The sequence below is a fragment of the Mastigoproctus giganteus genome, chromosome 9 (assembly GCF_048544385.1).
Source record: "Mastigoproctus giganteus isolate SK-2022 chromosome 9, ASM4854438v1, whole genome shotgun sequence".
NCBI classification, from domain to species: domain Eukaryota; kingdom Metazoa; phylum Arthropoda; class Arachnida; order Uropygi; family Thelyphonidae; genus Mastigoproctus; species Mastigoproctus giganteus.
The window spans coordinates 35,824,862-35,847,037 of NC_143583.1; the positions used below are offsets into that span (position 1 = coordinate 35,824,862).

At 34.1% G+C, this 22,176-nt stretch overlaps 1 protein-coding gene across 3 annotated transcripts in view; it reads left to right on the plus strand.

Moving 5' to 3' along the window:
• The window catches only part of LOC150080145 (uncharacterized), a 118,892-nt gene that overhangs the window by 53,874 nt on the left and 42,842 nt on the right, over positions 1-22,176 (plus strand). For 2 of the 3 annotated variants that reach the window (XM_090382164.1, XM_090382165.1), the window contains one exon: positions 21,180-21,352. In XM_090382164.1, the coding sequence (XP_090238290.1) occupies positions 21,180-21,352 (173 nt within the window). Of the gene's footprint in view, positions 1-13,746; positions 13,984-21,179; positions 21,353-22,176 lie in introns of those variants that run through there. The other variant, XM_090382166.1, reaches the window with a different exon arrangement.

The window sequence follows — 22,176 nt, forward strand, 5'->3', positions numbered from 1 at the left end:
AGTCAATTTTAATCAACCAAGATTTTTAATGGAAGGAGTTGCAAGATTTTTTTTGTTTATACTTAGCGTATCTTGTCTTCCCAACCTTAAACCCATGCATGGTACTAAGTACTATAGGTTCTAATACTTTTCTTGTTTGGAATTTTCCTAAAGAAACTAAAAAAAGTCATGACAATTATTTTTTTATAATAAAAAAGATGTTTTTATTTTGTTTATTGGTATTAATAAATTTCAATGTAATGCCCATCCATTTTAAACCCTTTTTAAACATTACAACAAAAGTTGTAATGTGTTTCAGTCTTTTTAATACCCTGCAGTAATTCTGTTTTGCATATCTAACCATTTTTAAACTGTTTTCATCAGTTTATCATTATGAAATTAGCACCCTTTCAGGTGCTATTCTAAGATTTAAAATCCATTTGTTTCAATGGGGCCAGTGTTCTTATAGGCCATGTGACCATTATTAAAACTCTAGAAATGCCTTTACTCAGCATACCACCTCTGTTTATTCTGATACCATTTTTAATGACAGTCATATGGTCTTTTTTGAAATGCTTGAAGTGCTGCACAAGGAACTGCAAATAGTGTGGATGAGTGATAGTAGTGGAAGTGGGCATCTGCCCTAGAAATAAGGAACAGAGTACCACATACTTGTCCACCCCATCACTGAAATAAACTTCTGTTCTCTATTTTCAACAGAAATGATATTAGGCTGTTGGGAATCCAGATCGTGTTACACAAAGAACTGCATCAAGAAATCTGTCTGGCATCAGGAATCACAGTCATTTTTAAGTCACAGGCACAACAATTTGAGAAACCACACATCAGTTTTGTCCAAGGAATTTTTTTCAGCACAAGAAACTGCAAGCATTGTCCACCAGACCTACACAACACAAGGAGCTGCATAGGTCATGAGCTGTTGAATCATAGCAATATCACTATCCAGTCCCCAACTAGTTCATTTGTTTATAGTGTACTGTCTGCTATGTAATCAGTAGCACTCCATCTACTCTCTGGAGCTTAGTCTCACAAAAGCCATTTAACCACACCCAATGTCAACCATGGCTCAACGTGGCATCCTACTTTGCCCCAGGAGCCCCCCAATTTTCTCCATTAAATGAGCCTCAGCCAATGAGGCCTCAATGAAATATGTTATAATACAGTGCCAGTTATCTTTCATTTAATTAAAACAGAATACTACTCATCCATATTTTCCTTACTAATAATCCTAAAATTGACCTGTTCTGGTGGCCAAATAGCCATTTGCCTTTATTTAAAGGGATGCTCTCATTTATTCTAAGTTTAACAACAGTTGTCTTCTGTGAAATATCTGATGGGCAAATCATTGAAAAGCTCTAAAGTCTCCTTGCATTTTAATTAACAACTTTTTTATATCCTGCACACAGATGCTAAGAGCACATTTTATTAGTTCAGAAGTCCACATATTCTTGAAACTGATACAGAATGTTTCCAGCTCTCCCTCACTGCAGAGGCAATGAGACCACTCTGAAACACCAAATTCATTCATTTTTGCAGAGAATGACCCATGTCCAGTCAATAAAAATATGGATTATAAATTCGTGCAAGCCATTTCCTTTTCCAATAAGGAATCTCTCTTATCATCATCAGCTATTTTCAATCCACTGCAGGATGAAGGCCTCTCCAGCAACTTTCCAGTTCCTTCTGTTTTGAGCACTGGCCATCCACTTACTACCCACAAACTCATGAATTTCATCTATCCATCTCCGCCTTTGTCTTCCAGGTTTTCTTCTAGCTCCTCTTGGGTACCATTCTGTTATTTCCTTAGTCCATCTGTCATCATGTCTTCGAGCTATGTGTCCTGCCCAAGACCATTTTAGTTCTTTAGTTTTGATAAGAATGTCCTTTACTTGAGAGTTTGCTGCCTAATCCATGTGTTTCTCTTCTTATCTAACAGTCTGATTCCCAATATAATTCGTTCCATTCTTCGCTGTGTAGTTCTCAGCTTCTCTTCCATTCTTTTGGTGAGAGCCCCAGGTTTCACTTCCATAAGTCATGGTGGGGAGTATACATTGATTCATTATTTTACGCTTCAGACAAACTGGGATATTGCTCTTCAGTATGTGACTATATTTCCTGAATGCTATCCATCCAAAATTTATTCTTCTCTTGACTTCCAGCCATTTATCATTATTACAGCTAATAACTTGTCCCAGATAAGTATATGACTCCACCATTTCAATTACTGCTCCTTCAGTCATTATTTCCCTTTCTGTGGCATACTTGTTCATCATTACTTTTGTTTTAGCCATATTCATCTTTAGTCCAAAATCCTTACTAACTGTGCATAACTGATTAAGATTTTCCTCTAATTCTTTGGGATCGTGGCTTATAACCACAATGTCATCTGCAAATTGTAAATGGTTTAGGTACTCTCCGTTCACATTGACTCCTTTCTGAGACCAATCTAATCTTCTGAAAGCTTCCTCAAGGGCAGCAGTAAACAGCTTCGGAGATATTGTCTCCTTGTCGAACTCCTTTCTTGATTTTAAATTTGCTACTGTCTTTGTCTAGTCTAATAAAGGAGGTAGCACTCTCATATATTTTCTTCAAAATCATAATATATGGGGTATCTATGCCTTGTCTTTCCAGTGCCCGAAACATTGCCTTATGCTGTATGGAGTCAAATGCCTTTTCATAATCCACAAATGCCAGGCATAATGGTGTTTTATGTTCATTTTCTTTCTCCATTAGCTGTGATATTACATGAAGGTGATCCATAGTTGAGAATCCTGTTCTAAAGCCTGCTTGCTCTTTCGGTTGATTCTCATGAAGTATTCTTTCTAATCTGTTAGTAATGACCCTTGTGAACAACTTGTAGATGTGGGATAACAAGCTAATCGGTCTATAATTTCCAATTTCTGATTTATCTCCTTTCTTATGCAGCAAAACTATGATTGCATTATTCCACTGCTTAGGCATCACCTTTTCTAATGCACTTTGCGAAGAGCCTTGCCAGTTTTTGTGTTATGTCTCTTCCTCCCAATTTCAACAACTCTACAGTAACTTCATCTTCCCCCGGGGCTTTCCGATTCTTCATTTTCTTCAATGCATGTTCTACCTCATCAGGAAGAATATCAGGTATGTCGTATGTGTTGCTACTTTGCAATTCATCTTCCCCACTGCTGTTATCATTCCCTCGCTCCTTGTATAATTCTCTATAGTAGTCTTCTGCTATTTGAATTATGCCTTCTCTGCTGTTTATAAGTACACCATCGCTATTCTTCAGTTTCAGTATCATTTGTCTTTCTGTATTACTGCTCATGGCCGCTGATTTAAATCCTTTGTTTTCCCTTAATGCTTGTTCTACTTTTCTTGTGTTAAATCTTCTTATGTCTGCTCTGAGTCTCTTTCTAATGGCTTTGCATAACTCAGTATACTCAATTTTCTCCATCAGTGTTTTTCTTGCTCTTCATTTGTCGTCTTCGGTTCATCATGACAAGTGTTTCTTGACTAATTTTTTCTTCTTTAGATTTCTGTTTCCCTATAGGTTTCTTGGGCTTTATCACTTTCAGAAAGTTGTAATATTCCTCGTCGATATCTTGGTCCTGAGCAGTCTGCAGAAGCTCAAACTTGTTTTTAAGTTCCAGTATATACTGCTTTTTCTCCTCCTCTCTTATCTCAAAGACCTTTGTATTATTTACTCGAGTCAGTGTTTTCCTTTCCTTTCCTACATCTATATCAAGTGTACACTTACCATTCTGTGATCACTTCCAACATTTACCTTATTCAGGACGGTAACATCATTCACAATATATCTTCTGTTAGTGAGGATGAAGTCGATTTCATTAGTTGTTAATCCATTTGGACTCTTCCATCTCCACTTTCTGTTCACCCTTTTCTTGCAAAAAGTGTTCATTACTGACAGTCCTTGAGATTCTGCAAATTCCACAAATCTTTCACCTCTTTTATTTCTTTCAATTCCAAAATTTCCTATAGTTCCTCTTTCTGCACTGTTTTGCCTTTTTCCAACCTTAGCATTGAAGTCCCCCATAATAATAGTGTAGTGGGTTTTCTGCTCATCTAGAAGACTCAATTTCGGTGTACATTTCTTAAACCTCTTCATCATCATGGCTCGATGTTGGTGCATAAATCATTATAATTTTAGCTTGTACCTCTTAGAAATCTTGAGTATTAGCCTTGACACCCTTGGTGATGTACTTTTGAATTCCAAAATGTTGTTTTTAAAATCTTTATGGACCAGAAACCTAACTCCACCTTCACTCCTTTCACTGTTTCCATTGGTGTACAGCACATTTCTACTTGATAAACTTATAAGTGATTCATTTCTTCTTCTTGTTTCAGCCAAACTGATAATATTCCAATTCACATTTTCTAATTCCTTTTCCAGTTCTAATATCCTGTCTTCACCGATGAGTGATCGTACGTTATAACAGGCCAAGTTCAGTTTCCGTGCATGGCAGCCTGGTCGTACCCAGAGATTCTTAGCACCCTCTGCTTCCACTCTGATCCTCTCGCTGCCGTAAGAGGGAGAGTGAAAGCTGCTGGGGACTGAGGGCCATTTGTATTGTTGTGCTCTCATGCTGGAGGGTTTGGTCTTTTCCTCTTCACGCTGACCAGGTGTCTTGAAGAGAACCACTCTACACGTTCGTTGCCACCTAAGTGACATAACAGGGCTTACCATCGAGAAGGTGTGCATTAGTGGATTTTAGGGAGGCAGGCCAACCAGACTTCTCCTAAATCTTCTGTAATAGAGAGATATAGGATCCATCAGTGTTTTAGGCTGAGTGTCTGACAACACACAGGATACCTGTTCCCCTCTAAGCCCCTAATATTGATAGCATATTAAAATTCAATATCAGTAGTATATTTGATTCAGTATCAATTTGATTCAATTCAATATCAATAGTATTATTGATAGCATATTAAAATATAATTTTAATTATATTTTAATATGCTATCAATGATACCGTTTTAAGTTGCCATAACAATTTTTATTAGCACTGTCCATTGTTTATTAGATGTATCCATCTCCTTCGGAAAACATTCCTTTTTTGAAAACTGATTGTGTCATCAAATGCAGATATTGTAGGAATATCGGAGACTTGGTGCCACTCAGACATAAGCAATGCTGAATTTTATTTGAATATGGGGAGTACAATGTTCACAGGAAGGACATAGCATATAGCGTTAATTGTCAAGTGGCACCTGAGGCCCCCAACTCCCTGCTTGTTTACTCTGAGTTGCAGTACAAACTGTAAAGGCCAGAGATAGTGTGATTTTTAATGTTGGTCTGCATAGTGTAGTGTTGGCTTGTTCCTCCGGCCATTTAGCCACAAGGCCCCTAGTTGGACTTCGTTTTGCTCATCATCTGCCCTGGGGAGGCAGGCCGGATGTAGTAGAAAGGTCTCTGGTGGGGGCGAACCCCGGATGATACCTGAGCTTCCCAGGGAGAGTCCTCAGAGAGGAAAAAAAAAAAAAAAAAAAAACTCTGGTATATGAAAAAAGGGAGTTGGGGAGACAGATGAAGATAAAGAAGACAGATGGTAGGAATACTTTTCACCTGGAAATAAGAAGTTAAAGGTTAGGGGGACACCCCTGTGGAAGGAGCTCAATCTTCACAGGGGAGGGGGACTGTTAAGAGCAGGAAAATATTTGTGTTGGTAGAGTCCACCAGGTGAAAAGGCTGAGGTGGGAAAGGGAGACAAGGACTAAAGGGAGTTAACATCATAGGACCAGTGTCCTTTATGTGGGGGAGGAGATTGCACTGTGGACATGCAGTGCTTCACTGTTAGTATCCTGCACTGGCCAAGCCAGCTGAAGCCTGTGTTGGCAAATTCCATGTAATGCTCTCAACATTGCAGGACTGTTGTAAAATAGATGTGTGGAAATTTGCCTTTAGCCAGTGAGTGGCTGATTGCTGGAACAAACTTCCATCTGTCATGGAAGTTGACAGCTTAAATAAATTCAATGCAGAACTACACAAACATTTGGAGTTAATGGATGGATGAAATGAGAATTTTTTTTTTATTGGCTGATGCTATATAAGCTTGCTTTCTTGCATTATATGCTTCTACTAATGCTAATTTCCTGGTAGGTTGTGCTTGCATTGCAGTCTAATTTGGGGGTACCTGTTAGAATCACACACACTTTACATGTACTTAGGCCCAACTGCACACCTGTAATACTTATATTTATACAATTACACTCCCCCTTTCCCTTTTATATACATATTTAGGGACACTGAAAAACAACACAACACTCTCATACATTTATCATCTTACTTCATCATACAGACAGACCGATATTTAGGTGGCATCTGTGCCACTAAATATAACTACCAAGACATCACTTTTTTATATATATATGCTAATCATAAATATTCATTTGGTTACTGCATAGTTTACATAGGTGGCCTGTCATTAATTCAGGTTTATACAACTTTACCTGCAAGAATAGCTAATTAAATTTTTACACACTCACATTCAGGATACAACAGTTAATACTTTAGGACATTCTCATTCATTCCCCATTTTCACACTTATCCCACTCAGTACGCACAAATTTTTTTTTTTATTTTGCAGGTTAAGTGGACTCTTCCCAACCAGTACAAGGCGTATACATTGACATAAATACATACCTACATTCACTCACATTGTACTTATACACACAGTTAATCATATATTTGAATACATTTCCTCTCTCTCACTAGCACAGCAGACACTCACACACCCAAAAACATACAGATTATCACATTTAAACTTACTTGAACTTGTATATATTCACACTTGTGTCCATGTATATTTATAATTAGCATACATAGGATAATAAAAGAAGATAAATAACATATTTTTTTGTGATTAGACATATAAAATAATTGTGGACATATAGCTTATATATTTATATTTGGAAAAGTGTTATAGAAGAAAAATGTGAAAAATCATACTGATGCATGCTCTCAATCATGTCCAACAACATGGATGTGATAAACAGCTACAAACCAGCATAAACTGCTATTCATAGTTCTTACATACACCAAAGTATGAAACGCCCAAGCATGAGCTCTCCATATCTGACAATGTGGAAGTGACAGAGAGCTGCAAAAACGTAGACTGTCATACATACTATCACTCAATGATATTATATACTCGAAGAATGAAACACTCAGGCAAGAGATCGTCAGGGCAGTGGCACCCCCGTGCAATACATACTATTCTCAATACAGACTATCCTCAGACTATTCTCCATAATCTGTTCTTCTTTTAAGGACATATATAGCCTTTACATACTCAGGACATATCTTGTCCACTGCCATATGTGTGCAGAGGGACTTTTCCTCTGCCAACAATTGGCATACTTGGGAGACTTGTTTAACTTAGTACGTTCTCTAAATGAATGGCCACAGAACAAGTCTACAACACAGTATATAGCAACATTATGTTGCAGACATAAAATACAGGGTGATCATTCAAAATGACATCATTAGTAAAGGCATATGATGCAAGAAAGCAAGCTTGTTCAGCATCAGCAAAAAAAAACTTTCCATTTCACCCATCCATTTGCTCCAAAAGTTTGTTCACTTCCTTGACTTTATTTAAGCTATCAACTTCCACAACAACAGATGGAAGTTTGTTCTAGCAACCAACTACCTGATGGCTAAAGGCAAATTTCTGCACATAAAAGTAAAAAGGAATAAAATGAAAACTACTTCACATTTTTATTCAAACTATGAACAAAGATAGCCAAAACTGAAGTTTTCATTGAATCTGAACATGGCCTCCTTGGTTTCTATGGCATATGCAATATTGGTCAGCAAGTTTCTGGGTGTTATCCAACATTTGTGGTGTGATTGATTCGAATGCAGCAGTGATTCTCCTTTTTGATCATTTATATCTCTCAGATGAGCATATACAGCACCCCCATAGCCAGGTGAGCAGGCGCACAGTGCATAGCACACGCTTCTTGATTAGACCGGGGTTCGAGCCCTTGACCACCAAATACGGAGGATGCGGAAAGGTCAGAGAATGACCACCGCATATCCCCGGAGCAATATGGCCTTAGTTGCTAATGCTCCTAAAAAAAACCCAAATAAATAGATGAGCATATGCAACATAACCCCACATGAAAAAGTCAGGTGGGGTGGGGTCAGGAGGTGAATTTGGGGAGCAAGCATTGGGTCCTCCATGACTACACCTATTTTCACAAAATGTTTGATTAAGGAAGTTTCGTACTTAAGTAGACCAGTGCGGAAGTGCACAGCCCTGCTTGAAAATGACATGTTCATTTCGTAATCGTCTTGCAATTGCAAAACAAAAAACAGTTCAAGCATGTCCAAATAAGGGACTCAGCAAACAAGAAAGGCCTCGAATACCTTGTTGCATGTAACTGCACACCACACATTACTTTAGGACTTTGCCCTTTTCAGCTCGTAGGAAGCATGAGGGTGATCAGTGGCCTAAATTATTGCATTGTGTTGACCCTTCTGAACACATGAAACGTGGCCACACAACTTAAACAGGGCGCCTCCGTAGCCAGGTGGGAAGGAGCAGCAGTGCGTAGCACATGCTTCTTGATTAGACCGGGGTTCGAGCCCGTCACCACCAAATACGGAGTATGCGGAAAGGTCAAGGAATGACCACCGCATATCCCGGAGCAATATGGCCTTAGTGCTAATGCTCCTAAAAACCAAATAACGAACGAACAAACAACTTAAACACTCATCCACTCATCCATTGAGAAAGTTTTCATCTGACTTTAACTTTTTGCACACAAATGTTGTGATAGCTAAATGGGATCTATGATCTTGCTGTTGCAGAACCTGCACACCCTGCATGCGATATGAATATATTTTCAGATAACATTTCACTGTGCATTAGAAGGTGGTATAAGGCACACCTGTTTCTCTTGACAAACGCCTTAAAGACTTGCTGGGACTTTTCCACGATGACTTGAATGCACTCTAACACATGCTTCATCACACTGTCTTCCCCCATGGCATAATCTTACAACAGATTTGGCTTCCTGAAACATTTGACACCACCTTTTGATGTTTCAATATGAAACATCAAAAAGTATGGTGTTCACGATGGTTGTCTGTTTCAGCAGCACCTCTATTGGTCGTATTTAGTAGTGACGTAGTATCAGTAAACTCCCAATATTCCTTTTCATATCTGCAATACTCAAATAATAAAAATGAGTGGCATAGTAATTTAACATCGTTGAACTTTTATGATGTTTTTAATGGATTATCCTGTAGAAACATGTTTTTTTCTCTCCCATTTTCCAATTTAAAAGACCTTTAAGTGCACGAAATTTCAAATGTGCAAGCACATAATTTGCTTATTACGTATGTAAATATTAAAAAGACATGTATTCTTTACTATTAGTTGCTTTCCATTTTCAGATTTATTTCAGATTTGGCACACTTCACGGCATATGAAATTTGAAACTATGTATCCTGCTTCCTACAGTGTAGAAGCCATCTTGAAAGAATATTGGGTTTTGTGGTTCTGTCTTTACGATGTGAAACTAATAAATCTTTAAAAAACAACTGATGTAAGACTGGATGTTTATTGAACTAGTGGATGGAGAAAAACAAGTTACCTGAAACTATAAAGAAACACAGCGTTGACACTTGTCTGGTATCGTGACACTCTTCAAGCAAAAAAGCCAAATAGTTGCAAAGATGATGGCAGGTCACCTGACAATTCTTGCACACAATTTCTGTACAAAAACCATAAATTCATTTCAGACACTACTGCAGTAAAAGTTTGACTATATTTAGGAAGGTAGAAAAACTTCTGATTTTTAATTGTTGATTAGGCTTATGTTATTTTTGAGGATCAGCTGTTGGATGACCCGAAAATAACATAACTGTTAATTATAAACTATTAATCTTGGAATTCAAATGTAATTTTGCCACTACCACCAGGTTAAGCAGGATTTTCTTGTTCGAAATGTGAAGCATACTTAGTCTTAACGATCACACATTTTTTTATAGGCTTCAATCTATATCTTTGAAGATGGGTCTTGAGCAGAGCTTGGAGTCATATCAATGTAAATATTATAACTATGGTTGCTACATGTTTGGGTTTTGACTAAATTGTTGTTATTGTTGTTATTTGTTTTTTTAGGAGCATTAGCAACTAAGGCCATATTGCTCCGGGGATATGCGGTGGCTATTCCCTGACCTTTCCGCATCCTCCGTATTTGGTAGGCACGGGCTGGAACCCCGGTCTAATCAAGAAGCATGTGCTACGCACTGCTGCTCCTGCCCACGTGGCTACGGAGGCGCCTTTGACTAAATTGTTTCTTGGCTAATTGTCTTTGATTTTATATTGCTGAAAATGGGCTAATGGTCTACTTGTCTTTGGTTTTATGTTTTTCTTTAACTTTTTAATTATTATTATTATTGCTCAGCAGAAACAGGATACCTGTTTACAGGTATCAGGAAACAGGCATTAGATTGCTCTATTAGCAGATTTTGGAAGTCAGACATGTAATTTTGACAAATGCATTGCTAAATGTAGGGTGGTCCATAAGTAAGTAAATACAATAAAATCTTGTTAATACAAACTCAGTTTATACAGAGTACTCGTTTATATGAAGCACATACCATTCCCCTACGAAAGGATAGGCTTTTCTTTGTAAATATATTCATTTATTACAAAATCGATTAATATGTTATTACAAAGTTCTTTTTCACCCCATAAGAAATAAATATTGTCATTTTGTATGTTTACTACAAATCTTGGCAGAGCGATCTGATTATTGCCCCCAGCCACCTGGCTCCCTACTCCCCAAAGGATGGCATTGACTTGTTAGAAATTAGTTTTGTGTAAACAAAAGCAATTTATGATAGCTACAATGCATTGAACATAATAGAGAATGTCTTGGCCTGCAGTAACGTTGATTAAGAAACAACTATTGCATTTGATAATGTCTGTGCTGTAGTTAAAAATGCATATAGGACAAAAACTGTGCAAACAACATTGGATTCTTTCTTTAAATTAGATTAATTTATTAAAAAGTTAATGGTTTGTATGTTTCCTTTTATAATTATTGTAATTATTTTTATTGTGAAACTAAAATATTGTATACATCAAAATATATACTGTACAATATTTTCATTTCCGTTAATATTGCTTTTCTCTTAGTTTATCTTACAAATAAAATAAATCTTTAAAAAATTGTTATTCGTATTACTGTAATGTTAGACAAGGCTTTTGGTTTTATTTTATTTTATTTTTATTGTTATTATTTTATTTATTTTTGATATTATTATTCTTAGATATACAATATGTACCAAAAAAAAAATAATAATAATAAATAACGGTAAAATTCGACACTTTTGGAGGACCTTGTTACTACAAATCTCGTTATTACAAAATGTGAAAATTTAGGTCCCTTAAACTTTGTATTAATGAGATTCCACTGTATAAGTTATTTGAAAAATAGTTCATAATCTTTTATTGTTTCAGAATAATTTGAAAAGTGCCATGTGCCTTACAGTGGAGAGGATTGAAATTGTATAGTGCCATGCAAAATATAATGGAAGGAAAAACAAAGGGGAAGAGGTGCAGAGGAAGACCTGCAACTAGGTGGAAGGATGGGATCAGTGAACTTCTGGGCATGGCACTTTGCGATGCTGTGTGTATAGCACATGATCGATGCAGTTGGAGGAATTTGTTGGTGGCCACAACAGCTCCTCAGGGAACTATGTGACTGGAAGAAGAAGATGCAAAATATAAAAATGCTACAGAACTTGCACCAGTTCAAGAAGTTGTTTGGACATAAACCACCCACAATAAAGATGATAAAGTAAATTATGAAGAAATTTGAAGTTGTAACATTGCACAGCCTACCAAAACCTGGTAGACCTTTTAACTCAGAGAGGATATTGAAAGAAGCCCAGAAAAATTGCAAAGAAATCAAAGCTTGAAACTTTACTTTAAAGTGCAGCCATTATCAACCCACTGCAGGATGGAAGCCTCCTCAACAATTCATGCTGAGGGAAATGGACCATAATCTGCCACGTTGGTCCAGTGCGGTTGGCAGATCGACCGTATTCAGCAGTCAGGGGCTTGAACCCCAGTCTACTCAAAGAGCGTGTGCTACTGCACTCCCGCTCCTGCCCACTCGGCTACGAACTTAACATAGCTAAATAAAGCTAAAATGGAATTATAAAGGAACTTAAATATACTGTTTGTCATTCCATGTTGCTGCAGAGTTTGAATGACAACTCAAATGGGAGATTGAAATTTGCCAAACAGTTTTTGGCTGTGAATGTTCAAGTCCAGATATCATTGAAAATGTTTTGTGCTCTGATGAAGCCACATTTAAACCAAATTGACCTATTAATCATAATTTATTACTCTTAACGACTCTTATTTATTCTTTAATGAGGATTTAAATGCACCTGACTTTGACAGTCTGGACTGGAATTTGGACAGATGTTCTCGGACTTATTTCCTTTAAGGGAACCATGACAGGAGAAAGCTGCTTGGGGCTACTAAAAGACAAAAATCATCCATTAATGTATTCCAAAATCAATTTACAGCATTACTTTTTTTTATTGATGGTTGGTGGCACATAGCTCACTATGCAAAACTTAATTTGCAAATTCTTAGACAAAGTTCTCAGATTGATGGATTGCTTGGTGGGGTTCTTTGAATGGCCACTATGCTTCCCAGATTTAACACTTTTTGAGTACTTTGTGGGGGGGGGATTTTTAAAGGATAACATATTTGGTAATAAGCACAGGCACCTGCTGGAACTTCAGCAGTCAATAGTTAGAGAATTTGAGAACATTTCAGAGGAATTCTGCTTTGTATGTTTGCCCAAAAAGACTACAATTTTGTAAAGATCAAAAATGGCAGCCGTATTTAAACAGCTGTTATAATTTTTTTTTAAGTTTATGTATGCACTTTCTATTGTGCTAGTATTAATTAAAATGTGTATTTAAATTAGTGTTGTTATTTGCAGTGAACCATGTTTCCTTACTTATGGACCATCCTGTATTATGTTTAGAACAGTTAATAACAGTATGTAATGTATATATATACCATTATATACAAATGTATTTTATAAAATTTTTCTCTTTAAATGATTGGTTTAGTAAGTTGGTTTAATTGGCTTTAATTGCTTTTAAAATTTTAAATCATTTATTAGTCATTGCTGTAATTTGAAACAATACCTCTTTGAAGTTCAAATATTTAGTATAGTTGTACAAGTATATTATTTTATTAATACATAGGTTTTCCTTAAAATGAAGATTAGTGAAAAAAATGAATGGCAGGATCATCTATACTAAAAAGAAAGGAGGCAGACTACAGGTTCTAATTGTTAGGATAAATGATTGGAAAGGGTTGAATATAAATCCTAATTGGATAAAGCCATTGTACAGTGTAAAATCTATAATGTAACAGTGATGGAGAAGTGTGATGATAGTAAGAATTCTTAAGCTTAAGCCTCATCAGAATAGTGAAAGACAAGCATTTAAGTCACTAAAGCAGAAGTTGTATAAGTATGTATGTAATTCGTCACTAAATATAAGTATTGATTGTGAGACATCAAACGTAACACAAATTGACTCAAAAAGAACCAATTATAGAAAATTAATAGAACTGCATCAAATTAAGATTTAGCCCAAAAAAAAAAAAAAGTATCCAAATATGTCCGTCTCATACAAGTTGTATTCAGAAAATGCTCTAGAAACCATCCAACACTAGAAGATGTCACATCAAAAGTTTTCATAGTCTCAAGATCAAACATTGCAAAGCCAGTTTGAGTCTCCTAACACTGATCTTTGTTGTTGTACTGCTTAAGCATCCCAATAGATTCTTAGATGTTGTCTGTTCAAATCTTGTGGAAAAGCCAGATTCATAATTAAGGGATTCGAGTTGAAGCATTAAGAGTGCTCATATCATTTTGTTAAACATGGAACATAGTGTAAATAAACTCGTTACCCGGGGATGTGTCAAGGTAATTGTTTTTCATTAAACAGATTAATAATAATAATAATAATAATAATAAAGCTGAATCTTTAGTGAAAGCATTCTTTTCTATTTCAGTAAGATATTTCCATATTTTTGAGGGGAATTCAAAACAAGACTTTTACAGCTGTATTTTACTATTAAAAGGGGAAAAAGGAAAAAAAAAATTTATTTAAAAATGCAATCTTAACATCTAAAATATTATTTCCTATATAGTTAATGTCTCTAATATTACTGAGATGTTAACTGTGTCATGGTTATGTGATTATGTGCTCTGTACATAATCATGATAAAATGCTTCATATGTCATAAACTTGTTAATCAGTGGAGATATTTTTAAAATAGTTGCATTATTAATACACAGTGCTCAAGGGAACAGCATGCAGTGCATCTTATGTATAAAATTTAACTGCAAATAAAGCATAGAGCTAAAATGTTGCTCTGAATTTCTCAACATGGAATATGAAAATGTTCTGAGACTTGCTCTAAAGGTGGCTAACATTTAAAGAGAGTGAGATCCAACTTTTTTTTTTACTCACCGTATAATTACATGTACAGGAATGCACAAAGAAATGAACTCCTTAAATTCCTGTTTCAAAACAGAAATCAATGTTCAAAAATCCATTTTTACTTTGTCAGTTTTAAATTTTGAGCAAAAGTTTTAATTATAATGATGTCTAGATATTTCAATTTAGAAAAGGAGAATGAAAATATTAATCATTGCCTTTGCTTTACTTAGCTAATTAAATAAACCTTGCAGTAAAAATTAATTATTCAGGAATTTCTCATCATTGATAACTGTTTGGAAAGGTGAAAACAATAGAATAAAAGTGGAACTGGCCATAGCAGAAATTTGTATTGAAGAAATTATAAGAATTTGCCAGCAATTCTCAAGTAATCTAAACCTAAACAAACAGATTTACTGAAATGTATAAGGAAGAATAAAAAGTATAATTTTAAGTTCAGTTACAAGATAAATGAACTAAAAAAAAAAAAAAAAATCGATATTTTAACCAAAATGAATTTTATTTGTAAGATTGATTTGTTTAATGCCTTGAAGGATCAAGAATTGTAATAATTTTCATGGAAGTTACAAATAGCAAGAATTGTAAACAGACAAATAGAAAGATTGTAAATAGCAGAATATTGTTTCAAATTCAGATAAATTTAATGTGATTTACCAAGAATCTTGAACATTAGTAATATCTTAACTTATCATATGTGCTGGTATAGTGGTTTACCAGCAAAATTAGAGGCTTACCAGGTCTTGATCTTAAGTTTAAAACTGCTAATTATATTGATTTATGCCATGTATATAGAAATTTGAATTAATAATCATGCTCTCTCAGCTGTATAAGATATGTATATATACATACATACAGTGAATGTTAAATTTTTAAATGGCAAAAATACAAATTAACAAAATAAGATTCATTTATTCTGGAAGAAAAATACAGTGCAAGGAAGATAGCAATAGCTTTTAGAACCGGTTAGGAAGAAAGTTTAGTTGGCTATGAAGCATTATCCAGTAGAGTTAGTTAAGATTTAAGATAAGAAGTTTGGTGTTGAAATTTGTTTTGTATATAGCCAATTTGAAGTCTTAAAAAATGAAATGGAAGAGTTCTTTAGTATCTCAGAAAGAGCAGCAAAAGCCAATGAAAATGAAAGAATGGTGCTGCTTTAAATAGCAAGGTAGGAAATGACAGTCATTAACAGAGATGATTTTGAAAAATTTGGAAAGAATGGTACATTTTCTGAAGAACTGTTCCAGGAGATTGGAGCAAAGCATTAATTGTACCACTAAACATAAAGGAAATATCCAGCTGGATGTGAAAATTATGGAGGTATTTTACTCTGTGTGTGTATCAAGGAAAATCTGTGTAATTACCTTAGAGAATGGGGAATACTTTGGAAGTATTGTTGAATGTAACTTCAGAGAAAAACAGTTTATTTTAGGCCAAATAGGGAATGCCCAGATCAAATATTTGCACTGACAAATTATAGAAAAGCCATGAAAATGCAACAAGAAGCTGTATTTATGATTTGATCTTAAAAAAAAAAAACAAATGACAAAGTACCCATAAATCTGCTTATAAATTTAAGAAAAATATGGTTGAAGATAATCTTTTAAGAGGAATAAAAAGTATCAAAATAGTAAATCTGTAGTGATAGCTGGAAAAGTTGGAGGTTAAACTGGGAGGGCTTCACTATCTGTTTTAACCTGTGTGGCCGAGAACTTTGTGAAAAATAAAGAAATTGATGAAAAATTAGAATCTTCAGAAATGAGACTTTAAGAAAAATACATGTAACCCAGATGGAATCAATGGAAAGACCACATTACAAATGAGAATAAAAGAAAAAATCTCGAAGAAACAAATATTCAATTGAAGATAAGAAGCAGATTTACGATTGCATAGGAGATGAGAGGTAAGCAAAACATTTTTAAAGCAAAAGTGATGCTAATAGGTGTAGAGTCTGATGGATAGGGAGGGATTTATTTTGTTAAACAAGTATTAATGGAAAGAAAAAAAGTTCATATTCTAGCTAGAGCCAACAAGCTAACAGGAAATAGAATAGCATAGGAGAGAGAATAGTGAATGGAAGACTATCTTGCTTCAGAAGGGCTGATTTTGTATTATTATGATGAACTGTACACCCACTGGGTATAACAGATTGGATAAAGATATCTCATCCTCTCCCTCCTCCAAAATTTCTGTGTGTCTAGATTCAACTGAAATTGGTAATTATAATTGTAGATAAGCAGGTTAATTTGTTTGCTCTTCAGTACTTATATGAAAGTTAATGTAGTAATCAGAAATTGTTTTGTATTGGTCATCCATTTGGAGTGAAAGCTGCTGTGGTTGTTGCACGTATACACAATAGGATCATAAAGTTTCACAATTGAATTTGTTAAAAATATCTGAAATTTGATATCTGTTAATTTTGTATCCTTGTTTTTGAAAATATTGCTCTTTCAACAAAATTTTCCATAAGTTATTTTTCATTTGCTTCTTGCTTTCTAGAATTGATTGTTCAGTAATATGCCAAGAAAGGTTAGTATATTTTGAATGGTATATATGCACTTCAAAGGCGGATGCTGTTGCATTGAGGATGATACAAGGTTTACAAGACCTTTCACTTCAAGTGACAAATGTCTCCCATGTTAGAAGCATTATTTGGGCTGATTGTCAGATAAGAATTGAAGACTGCCCCTTTAGTTGGAATTATTATATGCAAATTGCTGAGTTGTGTTTGTTAATTTAAATACAAAAAGACATTTTCTTTGCTCCCAACTTTTAACAGTAAATCAGAAGAAAGCAAGATTTGTTGTACTTTCAGAAGAACTAATTGAAATTTTTGATCTTGACCTAAAGTTTCTAAGTACAATAACAAGATGAAGCATGGTGTTATCTTTATGATCTGAAAGCATTATCAATTTGAATGGAAGAAGTTTTCCAGGAAGGAAAACAATTTGGATTGCTAGGTATAAAAATGAAGTTATGCTAGTATGATTTTTTTGACACTAATAGCATGATTCATTATGAATTTACACCAAGAGACCATCCTGTTAATAATACTGTGCACCTACAAATCATTAAATACTTTACAGTTATTATTCCATGACAATGGTCCTGCAGCAATTTCTGAACACCTTTTTCAGGCACTCGATAACTGTAATGTCTCTTTAAAAAAAAAAAAGAACACCATTTAAAAAAAAAAAAAAAAAAAACACCAGGTGCAATGAATCTTTTTGATTCATTGCACCATTTTTTTTTTATTCATCCTTCCCCAAACTAAGGAACTCATTAACAAGATGACAGTTCTCCAGTAAAGCAGTAGTTAGGGAATTTTAAAAAAGACTTTGAGGAATTTTTTTTTTTTCTCTTTTTTCTCAGGCATATGGAAAATATTTGTAATTAGTAATGGCCTATAAAAAACTGTGTAAGGTCATTCATTATTTTAAAAACATTCAAAACTGTGTAAATACCTGTAAATAATATATTTGTTCAAATAAAAGTCCGTTCCATGAACTTTGTGATCCTACTAATTTCTCTGCCTGTTACGATTGTGCGCTAATATTTATTTTCATTTAATTGCTTTTATATCACATGATTAGTTTTATAAATTGTTCTTGCTTGTTTTTGGGATTTTTTTTTTTTTTTTTTTTTTAAAGCAGCATCTATAAAATTAGCCCCAGAGAATTTTTTTTAAGTGACAGTGTAGAACAATAGAGATTAGCTGAAAGTAAATAACAAATTAAACTTGCAAGTGAGTGACAAATTAAATGCTTGCTAAATATTGTTACAAAAAAAAAAAAAAAAAAAATTGTGTACAATATGAATTCATAATAGCACATACGAAACTGTTCAGAAACAGCCAACAGTTTTAATACTATTATTGAAGTATTCACCTCTTAGAATACAAAATAGTTGATATATGTGAAGCAGTTCATTTCCTGGGGAATGTAGTGATCTTTAACATAAATTAGATTTTTTTTTTTTATGAAATATTAGTGTATGCCCAATTATAAAATAACTGAAATACTGCTGGAGGAAATTAGAGAGAGAAAAGAAAACATTGGAGATTTGCACATAATGTAAACTTGTTGTGCATTGTAATGTTTTATCTGACCTTCCCCATTTTTAATTTGATCTATAAACTTTATCAAGCCATTGTGCTGGGTCTGAAAAAGGGTTTCATTTCTTCTGGTCAAAATATAGATGTGAGTATAATATTTTTAAAGTTCAGTTATCACTTTAGATTTTTGACTTCATTTGAACTGCCTAGACACAATTATCTGGTATTCAAGAATGAGCAGCAACACCATATATTGCTGTCATGTGTTTGTGAATTTTCAGTCCATTCTCTTTTTTGTTAAAAAAAACAAAAAAAAAAAAAAAAGATGACCTGGTATTAGTTTTGTAACTTGTGTGGTTTCCTTTGGGCTGGCTATTTTAAATATTTTCTGTTCTATACTTCAATGTATCTAGCTGGCTTTCACAAATTAGATAGGCATTTATGCAAGTATGTGAAATCTACAGTTTTTTTATATATATCAAACATATTTATGATCAGGTAACTTACTGAATGCCTTTGTATGCATATTGCAGGTTATATTTAATAGGTTACATATTCCATGCATTGTAAGAAAGCTACATAAAAATGTTATTACAAAAATCAAGGGAAAAAAAGTACACAATGCTACAATGTGTATATTATGCAGTTATTAAACTTTATTAATTAATCAGTTCCTATTAAACTTTCTGTAACCTTGATTCATCTTACTCCACTAGACTATTTCCTTTCATTTTGAGAGTCCACTTCAGTTGGATAAAAACGTAGACATTACTTTTACAAACAGCATGATTTTTATATATATACTGATTTTATGTGCCACCTTTGACTTATGCATTATATAGTCTAAACTTTGGGAATTCAAATTTCCTGATCCCTGAGAATTTTGCATTTGTTTCAATATTGTATTTTTATGTCAAATTGATGTTTGCAATATGTCACAGGTCATAATATTCATGGTTATACCTGTAGGCATCATTTCCAATAATGAGAAAGCTAATAAAATATATAATAAATATTCAATTTTATTATTGTATTTTTCACTGACGAGCGAGTTTTTCTTTCAACATGAAGACTATATGATATTTACTATTCTTATACAGGAGTGGGCAGTTATATTTATGTAAATAGAGAAATCAGGATCATAAATCAGAACGTTCATGAGGAAATTTTTTTAGTTTAAAAATTATCAAAAAGTTTGAGTTACAGAGCAGCCATATGGTAAGAAGAGTGCTAGCAGTCATTGCTATGTATTGTGAAGACAGTACACATGCTGTAGACTAGTTATATTTGGTATGCTGTGAATGTTCAGTAAAGGAAAATAAAACTTTGCAGTTTTATTTTTTATTTATTAATGTTCATTGTATAGATTTAAACAGTGTGCAGTGTAACTTCAAAACAGGCATGTTATTGCACAGCCACGACTGGTTAATATCTTAGAATTATTGATATCAGTGCAGAGAAAATAACTGGGGGGGGGGGACAGGCCTGTCCCCATTTATTATTATTTTTTTTTTTTTTAAGAACATTTTGTTATCTGTCCAAAATAAAATAATACTGACATAACTGTCAAGCTGTACATTATAAGCATCATTAATGCTTACAGTAAAGAGCATTTATATACTTTAACGGAATTAACAGTATTCAGACTGTCAGTCAGTGTTCTCAAAGTGTTAAGGCATGCCTGAATTTCAGTAATTCTGCAGTGGATAGCAGGGTTAAAATTTTGAGCCTAAGAATGAAGGTGTTAAAATTGCACCATCCTTGGCTAATGTATTCTTAAAGTTTGAAGAAAGGATTTTTTTTTTTTTTTGTGTGTGTGTGGATCAAGCCATTACTCTGGAGAAAAGTTGATTTACATTTTTATGTGGAACATCAACAGTCACCAATGCTTCCTTCTTGGACATAAACAACTTTGAAACTATTAATGGACAAGATTTTGTTTGAGGATCACAGAGCAATTAAGTTATTTTGTGGGATCATTTTTGTTCCTATAAGTTCTTTAAGGTACTTATAGAACAGGCCAGCCAAAAGAGTTTATAAATAGAATAGTGAAAATAAATATTATACATATAGCTTAACCAGAATTTCCTTTAATAATTAAAAATTTAATTGTTGATTGACTTAGGTTTATATAATGCTTTTTTTAATCAGCCAGTGTACTCTGATGATTCAGAATACTTTTAGTACCCCCACAAAAACTAGTACATAATGCATTGTCTTCATAATTGAACCTTTCAGTAGCAGTCTGCTAGTAATTTGCACATTTCATTCAAAAACAGTGATAGACTATTTTTATGCTATGTAAAAAATAAGCACACTTCAGAATATTACTGTTCACTAATGGTGATTTATCCTCATTGTTGAAGGTTTTTTTTTTTTTTTTCCAGTTCATGTAAAAGTTAATGTGAGTATTAATTCTTTCTGTTAAACTTCATATTTGAAGTAAAGAAGTAAAGTGTCTAGATATTTGACTTTGTAATGCTGTTCTTAGAAATGCAGGAAAGGAGAATGTTGGTCTTCATACTTGAAATATTACTCTAATGAAAAGTTTTTAAGTATTTTGCTTACATAAAAATATTTAAATTGATATACAGCATTTCTTTTCAGTGTGAAAATAGTAGATGAAGACATTGATTTGAAATCGTTAACTCAAAAAGATTCAGATGAAGAATTTGGAGATGAAGCACCAGTTATTGCTGAAATCATTGATGACAGACCAGATCATATTAAGAAAAAAGAGCTATATCAATCATCTCAGTGGAAAGGTGTTGGAGAAGAAGGTGATCAATTTTAAATTATATGCCATGTGAGATGTGTGTTTATAAGAATTTACTAGAGACCCTATTATTGAGTATTACAGATTGGCTAGTTTCAAACCTTAGGTAATGAATACTGAAATTGTAATAATATAAGTGCAACTTTTATTTTTAATATTATATTGGCACACACCCTTATTTTGTCATCACCAAAATTTCATATCAGTTTGCAGCCTTTAAAAAAATTTTAGAAGGAAAGGTAAATTTATTGATCAGCAAAAAAAAAAAAAAAAAAAAAAAAGCACTTCCCATAATGTTGCCTTATCCATCAGGTCTAACAGTCTGCCTAGTTCTTTCTTGAATTTATTCAAACTACACACATCCATCCTACAGCCATCTTTCCTCAGTTTTGAATTTATGCCCCCAAATGTGTGTAATTTGAGTGAGAGGAAGAATTGCATCATCATTGAGCCTTAACTCAATCTGTTCTGAGCCTGAAACACCTCTTTCAGATTACCTTGTAGATGTGGTCTCCAGTTGCTGCAGTTTTCAGAACTGAAGCCTTTCCTGGTAAGAGCATCCTTTTGTTCCCCCTCACCAGTCTCTCTGCTCTTCCCTGATCCAGCAGATTCACATCCCTTCCACAAATGAGGCTTCCAGACCTGTATATGGCTCAACCATTGCCTTAGACAACAGAATAATCAACTTATCCCTACTGGTAAAATTCATGTATATCATTGACAAAAAACCAAATGGGATGTCCTGGTAGCCTGTTTGAACTGCTTAGAGAACACTTCCTATCTGACTGCACAATTACCCTGAGATCTTTTTAATTTAAAACGTTTACA